At 40.8% G+C, this 15,367-nt stretch overlaps 1 protein-coding gene across 4 annotated transcripts in view; it reads right to left on the bottom strand.

Moving 5' to 3' along the window:
* Positions 1 to 4,709: 4,709 nt before the first annotated feature.
* The window catches only part of mpp2b (membrane protein, palmitoylated 2b (MAGUK p55 subfamily member 2)), a 40,114-nt gene continuing 29,456 nt past the window's right edge, over positions 4,710 to 15,367 (bottom strand). For all 4 annotated transcript variants that reach the window (XM_034570662.1, XM_034570663.1, XM_034570661.1 and 1 more), the window contains 8 exons: positions 14,184 to 14,411; positions 9,504 to 9,635; positions 8,893 to 8,995; positions 7,802 to 7,870; positions 7,541 to 7,702; positions 7,002 to 7,204; positions 6,488 to 6,616; positions 4,710 to 6,253 (listed from right to left, as the gene is read on the bottom strand). In XM_034570662.1, coding sequence (XP_034426553.1) covers positions 6,077 to 6,253; positions 6,488 to 6,616; positions 7,002 to 7,204; positions 7,541 to 7,702; positions 7,802 to 7,870; positions 8,893 to 8,995; positions 9,504 to 9,635; positions 14,184 to 14,411 — 1,203 coding nt within the window. In that variant the 3' untranslated portion in view covers positions 4,710 to 6,076. The remainder of the gene's footprint in view (positions 6,254 to 6,487; positions 6,617 to 7,001; positions 7,205 to 7,540; positions 7,703 to 7,801; positions 7,871 to 8,892; positions 8,996 to 9,503; positions 9,636 to 14,183; positions 14,412 to 15,367) is intronic.

Below are 15,367 nucleotides of genomic sequence, written 5' to 3'. Positions count from 1 at the left end.
CAGCTTATTAAATCATTTTCTGTACTGTATTTTATTGTGTCCAGTATCGACAAGCCTGATCACACAAGGCCCGTTATTTTATATTCCTCGACAATGGAGAGGAAATGTCGAACTACGGTTTTCTTTTACCGTCGTCTTTATCTTTAAATAGTTTAAGTCTATAATCGTATATGTTAACAGCTAATAAAAGCTACAAATGCCGCACAGCTTTATCTTCGAACTGTTGTGTTATGCAGACAAAGTGGTCATCGTGAGAATAAAATCTGCTGCTTGTCACATGAAAATTATAGTTTTGTGCCACTTTAACACAAACAGTAATTATGTCATTCTGTTAATGTCGTGTGACGTGAGGATCGAGAGAGCAACACTGACGAACATTAAAATAATGTAATCTTCCGATTTAAAATCAGTTGTTCTTTTTTTTCTAAAAAACATTCAGAAAATAAAACTGCCACAGTCCTTTAATATCCTTCTATTGAGTAAGTATAAGATTAAGTAAAATGAAGATTAATTTGACTTTCTGTTTGCCTCACTGAAGGCATGTTATTATGGTATTTCAGATGTTCTTTTATTTCAGGATTCCCATGTTGTGCTTTGCAAAGAAACGCAAAGAAAATGAGGGTTGGCCCCCGAGGCCCGAGGCCTCCGTCTGTGTACATCATCCCTATAGATGAGGAGGAGGAAGATGAAGAACTAATATGCACCGTATTTTCAACCTCCCCACAGAGACCTTCCCATGTACAGCTGAGTAAATGTCAGTCCGCGTCCGTACAGGGTGCAGCACTGTTTGGGTCCTGTTCTCATCATTTCTTTAAAGGTTCAGTGTGTAGGATTTAGTGACATCTAGTGATGGAGTTACACTTTGCAGCTGAATACCCCTTACCTTACCCTCCTCTTCCAAGCATGAAGGAGAACCCAATTGTAGCCTTCAGTTTTCATAAAAACTCAAAAGGATATAAAGTATTTAAATATAAACGGCCCATTCTAGGGTAAATAAAACCACAATTTGTACAATTTTGGTGATTATGCACCAGTGAGAACATCACTAGGATAATTTTATATTTAATTTCCACCAATAGATCCCTTTCACCCAAATCTTAAGCAGTGGACCTTTAAGAACAGGGGAAGTAGGGCATGCTGAGGGGGCTGCAGCACCCCCCACTGGCAATAACTATAACCGCAAGGCCAAGTCTTTTTGCAAAATAAATAACTAAAAGCAACTCTCAAAATGCATTTTCTTGGGTAAAATTTTTAAAGTAGGATGGCAGGAGGTCTAACCTAATTGTTATTTTAGTAATTTATTTTCAGTGCAGCAGATCGGATGTACTCATGCAAAACGTGAGTATGAGCTGTCCGTAGCTGAATATGGTACAATACTGTTTTGACACTCAGAAAGTTAGTTTTCAAGTTCTCACGCTCTCTAATCAAACGTCTTCACTTCTCTTTTTCAGCTCCAAACCCGTCCTACCGCGACCCACCCCCGCCATACACAAACCCTCCAGCGTCCTCAGAGCGGCCCTCACCTCCTGCACTTCAAACCCCCTCTACAGCCTGAACACGACTTACTTTTTTTTGTTACTCTATGGAATTCAATAAGGATCAATAGAAGTCTGAGCTTGTGAAAATGAAGCTCATGAATAACTTAAAAAGGTGAATGTCAGCATTTGTAAACGTGCATCAAGACTGTGTGCAGAAAACCAAAAGTTCCTCAGAGACTCAAAGCAGAAACTGAAAGTAAAAAGGGACACAGGTACCATTTCATTTCATTGCTTTGCTATTAAAAACAAAAAGGGGAGGGGGGGGGGGGATTCCAGCTTTACATATTGTAAATCTACTTTCTGCTTTAAATCTGTACCCAGATGTTCAAAAGGCAGAGGGTTTTTATTTCCTGTAACTTTTGCCCAAATTTTCTTCAGAGCTTACATTCACAACTTTTTTCTACAACTGTAAATCTCTTCCACACATTCTCTGGTGGTGATATGCTACCACAGATTTTGAAAGTCTTTCTGAACATTTCTGAAATCTAAATCTTTTTCAACCTTATTTGAGCCCATACAGGTTGAAGTAACCTTCAGTGCGTATATGTGGTTATATCTTGAGACGCATGTTTATAGAATAATTCTGACGTCTACAATGTCTTTAATGAATTAAACGTTTGTACCATTTGTACAGTCTATACATGTGTGTATACATGAGGTAGGAGGAAATAATAACTTTTTAATTGCACTAATCAATGTGTTTTAATGATACTGAGGTTACAAAAGTGTATAATGTACAAAATTAAGTCATTTATATTTGAATGAATAAAGTTAAAAACAGAATGGTAAGAATTGAGTCATCACTACTAAGGTGGAATATATAATGTGTTTGCTATCTAACATCTATCTCGTGGTCTAACAGCCGAACTCTGACCTCAGTAAATAGTGAATGAAGTCATTCAACATAAGAAATGTGAAATGCAGAGTGCACCAGTGAGTCCTGTGTCTTTAAACAATAAAATAATGCTGTAAAACCTCCTCATGCGGTTCACTTCCCCATAAGTGACACATTATCCTCTGCTAGCAACCCACAGGTGGGAACAGATTTTCTATGTTTTTGGTTCTTTGAATAAGGTAAGGATCCAATTACCATTTAATTCTGCGTCATCAGTTTGATTTGTGTGTAAATTACGTTGTTTCGCAGATTTTTTATTAAAAGTTGCAGTGAGCAGCAGATTTATAGGATGAAGGTCCACTGTCCGTTGTTAAACAGTATAAAGTCAAACATTGTGTTACTTTACCTGCCGCTAACAAACTGATCTAACCTGTCCTGTTGAACAGTGCTGAGCCGTTTTCAGTGGTTTTTAAAATGTCCTTGTTCCTGAAACCCAATAGGGTCACTACAGGTCACAACCCTGTCACTGTGATTGGTTTTTTAAACTCTAAAATATATGTGTCTGTTAGCTTCATGAAAATGCTGACATATCTTATTCAGTGACTGATCCACTCGTTTAAAAAAAAGTGTTAAGTAATTATAATGGCTTGTTTATAACTACAAAACTAATTTAATATAAACATATCGTTTAAAAGTCCATGATATATATATACAAATTTTATTTTAAGTACTTTTTTGTTATTTTTAGTAACATAAATAAAAAGAAAACATAAATACAACTAAATAAATACAACTTAAGTTAAGAAAATACACATATGTCTCAGTAAAAGCTCATATCGGCCAATATTATCAGCCAACTAATCCGATTCCTTTTTTGTCCACAGTAATGTCAGCATATTGACATAATCCCAGACATGGCTGAGGTACTGAATATCTTTCAATATATGTAAGTAATGAAAGAAAATGAGGAATGAGTCTCTCCATGCAGGAGGGGAGTTACTGACATGAAGAGTCTTGAAAATGATTGAAACGTGTCTCTAGATTCCCAGTCTTGGTGGTGTCCATAGCTGTGGTACTCCTCTGCTTCTATGTTCAAGCAAAAAAGAAAAGGGCAGCGTATGATGTATCCTCACCGACGACACAGGACAACAACCCTGCTGCCGTAAACTATATAGTTTCTTCAGAAGATGAAGAGGACAGACATTATGACAGACTTCCTCCTCCCTACAGCAGCTTGGATCACCCACCTCCATACTCACTGGTGCGTTAGTCACCGTCGTTGGCTCCCAGCACAAAGATTTAACTGACCTGTATTGTTGACACATGGGAGAATCTTTTATCTTTGTCATTCTTTATATTGTGTCACACAAAAATCAACATGGGAATTAAGGCTCTGAGTCACACATTCATTTCAAAGTTTTCAAAGAACAATATGATTCTGGAAATGAGCAACAATTCTACAATCAGATCTATTGCACACCAACTAGAATGACGGCACTTTGGTTGTATGCCTCCGCAAGAAAGTGCAGTTTAAGTAAAATATATTTGTTTTCCAGGCTCACATGAGGTCACTGTGAGGTTTGACCAGTGAAACCTGATCGATTAATCCGTCTAAATGAGCATTTGTGACAAATCTGAAAGGATTCTCTCGAGGTGTTCATAAGCAAACATGTTTACAAATTCTAATCAGGTTATCCTTGAGTCCAAGTAAATGTTTGTTCCAGACAGACATTCCTGATGTATCATATTCACAAGGACATGAAGTCACCTTGACCTTTAACTACTAAAATCTAATCAGTTAATCTTTGAGTCCAAGTGAAGAAATTCCCTCACGGTCATCTTGAGATATCATGTTCACAACGGAGGCATAAAAAGTCTCCTTTTTCACCTTCTGCCCAAAACTTAAACCAGAGGATTGATACCAATCTCAAGTACAAAACACTGGGTAACACTTTTAAAATGCATTGTGTGTTATACTGTATGGCTAAAAACACTTACTTACTTTGGACTTCACTTTCATGCAGTTTGACCCCATGTTGGCAAGCCTTTGGCCAGCGGACTCGCTGCCTGCCTACGGGATGTATCCCATAATGCTGCCTCTGGCGTCTCGTCACTGAATGACACCCGCGGGCCCTCTTCCTCCAACACCATCACCCTCACCCACCACAGACGACGACAGCCTCGGAGGTTCCTGCAGACACTGAACGCCACTTTTAACGGACCACAAACGCTGAGGACGCACCTCCTGTTGTTTCTGTGCATTTTGTCTTTTATTTAACATAACGTGGTTTTAATTTTAAAAAAGAATTTGCATTAATATGAACTGTAGACCAGAGCAACTTTCTGAACATTTTTAATTTTTATACGAACATCAAAACTACAGTGTGTGTACATAGTCATCCAACTGCATCTACTCACCAGCAGAATCATCAAAGCACCAAGTGTTTCTCTATGTCATACTATATACTCTTTATTACAATACAGTACTTACAAGTTTTAGGGAAAAATAAAATAAATATTAAATAAGTTGCCAGTATGATCTTTTTTTACTCCTATTTTCTAAGAAGGAACTTGTACAGTGACAGAAGTGAAATATTCCTTGATGAAAAAATAGTGTTTCCTTGGCTTTCGAACCATGTTAAGGCAAAAGTAAGTATGATGAAGCCACCAATAAATATTTGAACTAGTTGAAAAATAACAAAGAAAGTGTAGTGTTGAGTAACATGTTTACCTTCATCATACAATCAGTACATACTGTAGGCTACTTCTTAGTTGTTTTTTTTTATAAATACGGTTTAAGTGTTGTCAGTGCTACAAATGCGACTCTGACAGAATCAAGCAGGCAGTGGTTGGACGCCTCTCACTGCCAAACAAACCAAATGCGTTCCCAGTATCGGACAGGAAGTGTACAATGTAACCCACATTAAATAGGAAACTGAGACTTCAATATTAGATTTTAAATGCCTCAACAAAGACAGTTTTCCCCCCCCCACTGCTCTCACTGTGTTTTATGCGTATATATCTATGTATGACATGTGAGTAGATGTATTGCACATATATGTTTTTTGTATATAACTATCTATTGCTGTTCATTTTCAAATGAGTGGAGATACAGGATAAAGCACATTTCTGAAGACGTACAATCATACTTTATGATCAAATGGTAAAATATAGAGAATTTAATACAAACATAACATTTGGTATCTTTCCTCAATTTGTCCTAGAACCGATCCGATGTAAACATTACACTACATGAAGTCATTAAGATTCGAAAAGGCTAAAAAGTTTAATATCCTTCAATGCAAAACCTCCGACTGGGGATTTTTATCTGCAAGACACACTCTAAGCCTAGTTCCACGTTTATGATGACACACGCCCACTCACACTATTGCACTAAACCTCATCGCCAGCTCTAAAATCCTTCTCAACAGATATCAGTGCTGATTCCACTTCTGACAAATAAAATACAACTTGACGTGAGGCTCGACAGAGGAACACTTAGTTTTTACAAAAGAAACGCTCTACATGAGGCTGCTCGTTTGCACGGAAACGCGACGCTCGGCCCTTCGCGACAGGCCTCCACCACCGATGGCTGCGCGGTCACCGCCCCCCCCCCCTGGAGCTGCGAATTTTAAAAACCGTCCTCCGACCTTTGACCTTGCGGGCTCTGACACCTTAGCCGCTGAGCTCTTGCTGACGATTTTCAGAAGACCCAGCTGACGGGCACCCACTGCTGCTCCGATGCCAGTTTTTCCAGCGCCAGCCGTAGACTTCGGAAAGCCGCCTCCAGGCCGTCGTTTATGATGCAGATGTCAAAGTAATGTTCGTAGGCTCTTTTGATGCGCTCGCTCTCGTCCACCGTCCTCTTTAGTTCAGAGTCCTGCAGGGAGGAAGTCAGGGGGAGGGGCAGGACAGTGAGACTAGTGAAAATAAATGTGATGAGCAGGTGATTATTTTAAGAGTAAACAGTGAAACTAGTGAGCAACTGCAGTACTGTCGTGAGTTTGCATAAAACTAACTTTCTTTTTAGCATTCAACTTAATTTCTTGTGAAGAATTCAGACAAGAATGTAATCAGTGTCTAAAACAAAAAGAAAGTAAATAGGTTATCTCACCGTTAACTGTTTTGTGATGACTCCTGACTCTATTGCTGACCGATTCATGGCTTTTAGAACCTCAAAGTCTGGGGCTTCAATGAAAACAACAAAAGGCAGGAACTCTGACGTCCGCAGGACTTTGATGGCCTTTGTTAGAAATAATTAAAAGAAATTAAAAAGGAGAACGGATGAATGAGTGAGGTACAGCAACGGTGGGAATAGTAGAAACTGACACATTTATAAAGCTGAGAAAGTGATTGGAAATTCAGCTGCTGTTCTTCATCTAACAAATTCATCAAGGTAATGTGTGTAAATAAGATTAGCGGAGTGTTTCAAGCGAGTAATGCTGATCATTAAGGGATTCCTTTTTGATAAATACTGATGATGTGCTTAGACTAAAAACTCCTCAGAGTCAATGAGCTGTACATAATTGGTTTGAATATAGAATTTCACATGTAAGTCATTAACAGGGGAGAACAAGTTCAGAGTAAAACGTGAAGGAAGTGAGACAGTGCATGAGCGCTTCCTCTACCTGCGGGTTGACGTCCAGGATGCAGATCTTTCCTGTTTCTATCACCTCGTGGATGGAGTTGATCTTCGTCCCATACAGGTTCCCGTCGTACTCACCGTGCTCCAAGAAACGGCCGTTTTTAATGTCACACTCCATTTCACTGCGGGTCATGAAGGAGTACATCTGGCCGTCCCTCTCGTCCACCTTTGGTTTTCTGGAGGTGACTGAGGAATGAGATAAATCCAAACACAGAGACGGGTTGGTATTTGATTTAAACTAATCATACAACAAAGTACTAAAAGATGAAGTCCTCAGGGGGAATCTAAAACAACATTGCTTAGATTGTTTGAACAGAGCAAACAAAGACACTTAAAATGCAAGGACGTAAAAAAATGAGAGAAAATATTTGAATTGATAAAAACATTAAGACATAAATTTGTTAAAAACTATTTTATAAACATTTTTAAGAGTAATTAAGTTCAAGTACAAAAAATAACAACATTGACACAATGTACAACCATGGCAACAGTAACTGTAAGATTGATGGATGTTGTACTCACAGGGTATGGTGGTGCCGTACCGATGGGGATCCGACACCAGCAGCTTGTTCTTCAGACTGCGACGGCCGACCCCCTGGGCACCAATCAGAACAAGTGTCTTCCTCCTGAAGGGCGGGACCTTGGCGACCTCTTCGTAGATCCGCAACTCATGCCGATCAAATTCTAGTGAGAGACCAGTAATCAGGTAGATCAGTAAACTGCAATCACTCTGTCCAGTGGAGTTAAAGCTCAAACAAACTGGGATGTTATAGGTTTTAATACCTGCATTCTTGGTGGTCAAATACATCATCTTTTTTTTCTTCTTGCCGCCCATCCCGGCACACAGAGGACCTGAGACACGCAGCAACACACACAACACAATGAAACCTTCAACCTTGGTGCTCGTCTCTGCAAACCACTTCAACAAAGTCCCTGATAAAATGATTTATCATCATCAAGGTGAAAGCTCTGCTGGGTCACAAGTGTTACAGGGAGACAACACCACTAGGTGGCAGTATGCACTAATGTAGATGTAGAACACCTGCGACTAAGATCTGCTGTCCCTCTGTTCAACATGGCTGATTATTTGGTTGCTTTATGTAAAAAGATGGGCATATAAAGAGCTATGGGCTCAGTTGTTCATTTTCATGATGAAATTCAACTCATCCAGCTGTGGCAGGCAAATATTGTGACTGATTTCCGAGATGATTTCCTCAATTTATGAATAAGATCAACAATTTTCCGACCTCCCCGTCCACAAGTATTCAAATGTTTTAAATAAACCGTTTTGGCAGTTGGTATATTATGTGGAACACGTGCCAGTAGACAGATGTGTCCTTCGCGGCTCCAAGGACAGTTCAGTCGGGCTGTCATTTTCCTCAAGTTAAGGGCACGCGGCTCGCTCTGACTCACCACCTGTTTTGTTTCTGCTGAGGACACTGGACCGAGCAGATAAATCTGAAGGAACAGAGCCTCTATTTCACCCCACGTCTCATAAGAGATGTTTATCGATCTGGTTTGTATTTACAGAGGTCTTATCACCTCTCCTCAATCAGGGCTCCTTCTCAGGGAGGGCTGTTTGTGAATGTCAGGCCCCGCAGCTTAATAAGCAGCAGATTGGATCAGGCCGCCTGAGTCACGTTGATGCTCATTACCAGTTCTCCACTGCTCACTGGCAGAGCAGCAGACTGGTTGAGAGAGAGAGAGAGGTGAGAGGAGGATGAGCGGCCAGCGCCAGATGAAACGCTTGTATGATATGGAGAGGAACAGATGTTGCCTTTGTTGCCGGTGTGTTTGTGCAGCGAGCAGTCTGTGTCGAATCTGCATAATGAGGAGTGCTTCTCCGCTCGGCTGCGTGCCGCTGAGAGGTGTACCTGTGGTAGAGAGCTCCAGATCTCTCTTCACAAAAGCTTTCCTCTTCTCCTCGAGGAGCTGACTGGGAATGAGGCCCGCGCTGCCTCCCTCTATGTGACAGGCCTGTGGTGGAAACACACATGTTTACACAAACACAGAAGAATAGTGATCTTAAAATATAGTGAAGTTAAAAAAACAGAGAAAGCTTGAGCAACCTTTCTATACCTCGAGAAAAACGGTCGAAAGATCATTGTTAGAGAGTGGAAATCTGTTGATTTACCTCTGACACATGTATGTTTCTCTCAGCTTGGAGTTGAAGCTGTCAGTAATCCATAACCAGGTGGATGGATACAGTTTGAAATGGCACACGTACCCAAGTCACATAAAAGCCCTTGAATCCTCTTAAAATCAGGTAACAGCTGCTATGGCCCTGATTCCCTTCACTGACATTGTCATTTTTATTTTCTTTATTTCTGTATTTATTCATTTGTTTTATTATTTTCCCACTGTTTTATTCCGATGTGTTTTTATTTGGTGTGTATATGTGTTATTTCTACATTTTCCCCATTGTGGGTGTTATTGTTTACAAAACCAAATGGTCTGTAGCTGTGTGGGGAGGTTGGATACTGACCTGCCACCAGTTGAGGTCCTCCTGGTTAAAGATCTGCAGAATGTCTCCGCTGTTGAAGCTGAGCCCCGCCTCCTTACAGGGAATCAGGTTATCGTGAGAGGGGTCGTAGTCAAAGTGACACTTGACGAAGGCCTGAAAGGATCAGGACATTGAAAAGAGGAAACATGTCAGTGAAAACATCCATGTTAGCCTCAGAGTCACAGAGACACTGTGTATATGTGTATGTGTTGTGCACTTCTGCTGCCCCTGCTGTGGTGTATGTGACCTGTGGTGGATGGATTGGGCGAGTAAGTGCCCATCAATATGAAAGAGCCTTGCCCACTTTAAGCCTACTCCATCTGTCGCCTCACTTTCCCGACACCTCAAGGCAACGGGATTCAGCTCGTAAACCAAGCTGACTCTGAACCCACACTGACAGGGCGAGAAGTCTGAGGAACAGACGGAGAGAGAGAAGGATAGAGAGAGAGCGAGAGAGAGAGAGAGAGAGAGAGAGAGAGAACCAAAACATGTAGCCATGGAAACATCCCCTCCCCCTTGCACTTGATGCCTTCTCTTGTACTGAACTGAGGCAAGCACACAAAAAAGCCCTTACTGTACTCACAGTGTGTGTGTGTGTGTGTGTGTGTGTGTGTGTGTGTGTGTGTGTGTGTGTGTGTGTGTGTGTGTGTGTGTGTGTGTGTGTGTGTGTGTGTGTGTTTGTGTGTAGTCCATAACACATGTTTTGTAGATCTAAATCTATTTACAGATTATGGAGACTTGTCTTCCTTATGGGGACAAAAAGCTAGTCCCCATAACGTAAATCTTAAAATTTTAATGTGAAGGTTAAGGATAGTTTAGTGCAAAGTTAAGGTTAAGGATAGGTTTAGGTTTAGGTTTAGGTTAAGGTTAAGGTTAAGGTTAGGTTTTGGTTAGGGTTAGGTTCAGGATAGGTTAGGTTAGGGGTTAATGTTAAATTTAGGTTAAGGATAGGTTAAGGATAGTTTATGGTTAAGGTTAGAATAAGTCTCCAGGAAATCAATGCAAGTCAATGTAATGTCCTCTGAAGTCATGGAGACACAACTGTGTGTGTACGTGTGTGTGCGTGTCTCATTCCCTGAAAGGACGCGCTGGGTGGACAGACACAGTCACACACACAGACACAATCACAGTCTCCATCGGCCAAAGGGAGCTGTCAGCTCAGTTTAGTCACCAAGCCGCGGCCGAGCTCCAGGCGTGAAACGCAGACCGCTGGATTACATTCAGAGAGAACTTTTGGGAACAACTTTAATCAACGCACAGCACCACGTCCACCTACACAACTCTTAACTATGTGAGCGATGACAAATTACTCCTTTATATCTCTGACAGACAGCCTTTATTAAGTGTCCAGAGAGACACTTTGATGAATGGGGCTGACGCGACAGGAACAGGGAAAACTAAATACTTTTACACTCTGGTTTGAAAAAGCAAAAGTCTGTGGACTATATTGTGTGAAGATATCTTCATACAAAACATCTGCACCTTTTAAATTGACTGAATTTTTTTTGGATATTAAGTTTTTACATGAAGACAATGTTTTGTCTTTCTGCAAGATTGGAAAGGAGGAAAGACACAGCTGGAAACAGGAGTTTTACAACAGACTACATTACTGCTCTCACACATCATCCCAGCTCCAGTTTTGGTGGATTGCATGCTTTCATTTGATTTTCATGCATTACACTGTTTGTCTAGAGGCAGAAGGAATTCTCTCATCGCCCGAACTAATTTAAAGCCATAACAATAACAGAAACACAGCAGTGGCCTGTGGAGCTGTGAGGCTGTACTCAAACACAGCAGTGCGTTGAGCTACACTGAATGCTAATGATAGGATCCTTTTTCTTATGGAAATATATCCAGTAATCGTTGAGACATTTCACTCAGAGGCACAAATGTCAAATTCGCTGGTGCTGGAGGAAAAGTCAGGGGATCATCAGAGTCAGCCGGACAAGTCCTCTGGGCATCACGGACATCTGCACCACAATTCATGGGAATCCATCTGACAGTGGCTCAGATATTTCACAATGGACAAAGTTCTGGATGAATATTGCTACCGAGGCCGCAAAGGAATTTTTATCTAGTGAAAAACTAAATTTTCAATCCCTGGAAATTTGAAAGTAAACTTTTTTCAGTGCCAGTCACCGTGACCTTTGACCATGGAAATCTAATCAGTTCATCTTGGAGTCCAGGTGACAATTGGTCAAAATGTGAAGAAATTGCCTTGGGGCAGACTTGAGAAATCACATTCAAGAGGCCAGAAACATGTTTGGTGAGGCCAGTGTGCCCATAACCTTAGACCACCAAATTCGAATCAGTACATCTGTAAATCCAAGTGAACATTTGCACCAAATTTGAAGAAAATCCCTGGATATATCATGTTCACAAGGCAAAAATGTGTTTTGTGAGGTCACAGTAACTTAGACCTTTGACCACAAATCAGTTCATACTACTGAACATTTGCACAAATTCTAAAGAAATTCAATCAAGCCATCCTTGAGATATAATGTTCACAAAACTGGGACGGACCAGACCGACAACCCGAAAACAAAATGCCTACAGCCACTGGATGTCATCGATGCAGAGACATAACTACACTAATAATTGTAGGACACAAACCATTTCTACATTATTTCTTGTAGATTTTTCAATGGTATACTTTGGTCTGGCGTAAGAATTACATTACAATTGATTATTTTATCACAGCTTTTTTAATTTCCACTGTTCCTCTTCTCTTTAGGCCGATCAGACATGGAGGCTTGAGCCCGACACTTCTATAAATTGGGTCACATTCTCTATGTGACGAGCCTCCTCTGGCTGAAGCTAGTGTTCATTAGGTGTCATACACCTACAGCCAGAACTGCAAACACACGCTCAGCTGTTAAAAACCCTGCACTGAGTCATTTCCAACAAATATTGGATAATGTAACGAATTGTGAACTTAATACGCTCGGGTGAGGATTAATCGAATCACGGATCACACTTTTTCTCTCGTTGATGTAGGGTTTAAAGTTTTGAGCCATTATGCACAAGCAGAAAAACACTTGCTGTTGCCAAACACTCAATGTCATCTCCAAAGTCCTGCTGTAGAATTAGATGTACGAGTGTTGGCACGGTGTACAAGGTTACAGGCTGCAGGAAGAATGCCAGCAAGGACAGAGAGCGGTGCTTATTGACTGAGGAGAATGACGGTGACCTTTCAAACTCACAATATTTACTTCAAGATCGGTGTTTACAAACGTGATTCTGATTTGAAAGAGCGGAGATTCAGAACGTGGTGCACACGCAGCACATGAGCCAGACATGTAAGTATACACAATTATGCGGTCTTATTCTGCTAATCTACTGGCCGTTTTGAAAAAGAAAAGTTTGGATAACAAGGATATTTTCATTCTTCTTTGCATTGAACATTCACAAAGTAAATTATATTTTCAATTTACAAGTATTTGATAAATACGTACAATAAAAATGGATGATGCACAGAATAGATAGCATCTGTATGCATGTGTGTGTGTGTGTGTGTGTGTAGCAGTGAACAATTGAAAACAGGAAATAAAAATATTAAACACAGGCAGATTGTGTGGACTGTAATTTACAGTGAAACAAGTATTAAAGGAAAACACTAGGACAAAAATATAAGCGTGAACAGCTGCACAGATGGATCTATTTTCAGATGCACCACAGAGCTAAGAAACACAGACAGATGACGTCTTCGGCGCAAACCCAAGCTTAAATACAACCTAAAATCACTTTGTTCTGTTCTCCCCCCCTCCTCTCTTTCTTCTCCTTCTTCCCTCCCTCCATCTTTTACCTTCTCTCTCACAGTCCACCTTTCACACTGTTGTGATGTGCGAGTCATGCATCCTATCTCAGATCAACAAATCTGAGCTCAGGACATTTTCCTGAACATTTTATTGAAATTTACTGGATGTGCTGTGTGTCAGAATGCAAATGTTTAAGTTAGTTGCTCCTGGCATTTTCCAAAACACTTCCAGCCAGCCCCCAAGTAAAATGTCCAGAAACTATCCATGTGAGAATACAGCAGGAAAATGTCTACAACTTGGAATGACGATGAGATTCAAGAGATATTTGGTGATATCAGCAGAATTTATACGTCATGTCCTGCCTCCTGCATGTTTTACACAGGTGCCCCCCCCTCGTATGAATCTTCCAAAATATTGTCCTGTCGTTGTGAATGTGTCTGACCCAGAAAATCTCCTGCTGTGTTCTTCATATGTGAAAAGCAATCTCCAGAAAATGTCCAGACCCATTTTTTGGGACATTTTCTATTGACAGGTTGTGGCACACAGCACATCCACAAAAACTGTTAACGCTTTTGGAAGCCAATAAACAGAACCCCAAAAGGAGTGCTCTGCATTTTAGATTCAGTTTTAATTTGAAACTGTAAGATGTGTGACAATGACAGTAGATAGGAATTACATTGGCACTAGTGTTTGCAGCTGAAGCTATCAACTTAACTTAAATTTTAGTTCTATTTTTTTGATTTAGTGATACATTTCATGGGTTGTATATCTTTTTGTAAAATGCTTTGTATTTTGTGCGCTATAGTGGTTGGTACAAGTTGTAACAGCGTGTGTAACCTGTGTGTCTGTGTGACAGATGAGAAGCACCATGTGTTGCTTTGATCCATGTATCCTCATGGCCCACCTGTCTCGGTGTGTGTGGCTCCTGGTAGCTGGGCAGGATCTTCAGCACCACGCTGCCGCTGGCCTCCTTCAGCATCTCCTGGAGCGCTTTGTGGTCGTTGCCCACCTCTTTGCCGTTCACCTCCTTGATGATGTCGCCCACGTGCAGCAGACCTTGCTGGTCGATCATGCCCCCGTGGAGGATCCTGGCAATCACCAGCTCGCCACTCTCTACCCGAAATGTCACTCCCTACGCAAACAGACACAGTTCAAATATCAGAAATTTTGCAATATCTTCAGTCCTCGGCACAGAATGACATGAGTGATCAAGGCAGCGCTTTTCTCCTTTGTTAGCCAACAAATTTTGACTTCTTCTTGTTCGACACTGGTCCAGAGAGGCTGACGGCAATGTAGAGTGTAAGCAGCCAGTTTTAGTCAGATGAGCTGACAGTAGAGTGTGAGCACATAAATCGTGAGATTTGGCTTCACCTATCAGACAATTTCCTCATATAGTGTGAGGTGGTTGCGCAGTGTAAGCCCAGAACCTGTAATGGATGAAGGATGAAGCTGATCCCAACATGTCTTCAACTAATTAGTGTAATAGCCTCTAAATGCTGGCTGCAAACACTCCCTACTGTTCCTTTAAGTAGATATTTAGGATTAAATACAGATACACTTAAAGGTGAGTTTGCTTTGGTAACCAAGGCTAATTTGACCAGTCTGTGTTGTTGAACTTTGAGTCCACTTATGCTGCCTCACCTGAGATAAACAACACTTAGCTGACATGGTGAGAGGAGTTATGTGTCTGATAACCCTCCAGAAATATAAGATTGATTTTACAAAGAAGCGTCAGGGAGTTTGAGTGTGGAAAAGAATAGAGCACCTGGTGTATGGTGTAAATTAACAACATGTCAACCTAGTGCAATAAATCACTGACAGTTTGTGCTACAAAACATGATAAATCTGACGTATTCCTCCTTTAAACAAGCAACAAAATAATCCAATCGCACTGAGTGCATGTGCTTCTTCCGATGCATAAATCAAAGCATTTATTGAGGAGTTTACAATTAACAGGAGGAGCTCTATAGTACTTAAATAATTACAATGTGCAGCTCTATAGAAATACAATATACAACAATTGTTGACTTGTGTCAAACCCAGAGAAATCCTCAATTCTATACAAGGTTACGGGACATATCACTGTTT

The sequence above is a fragment of the Hippoglossus hippoglossus genome, chromosome 19 (genome assembly GCF_009819705.1).
Source record: "Hippoglossus hippoglossus isolate fHipHip1 chromosome 19, fHipHip1.pri, whole genome shotgun sequence".
NCBI classification, from domain to species: domain Eukaryota; kingdom Metazoa; phylum Chordata; class Actinopteri; order Pleuronectiformes; family Pleuronectidae; genus Hippoglossus; species Hippoglossus hippoglossus.
The sequence above is the reverse complement of the archived record's forward strand: the minus strand, read 5'-3'. Positions and strand labels throughout refer to the sequence as shown.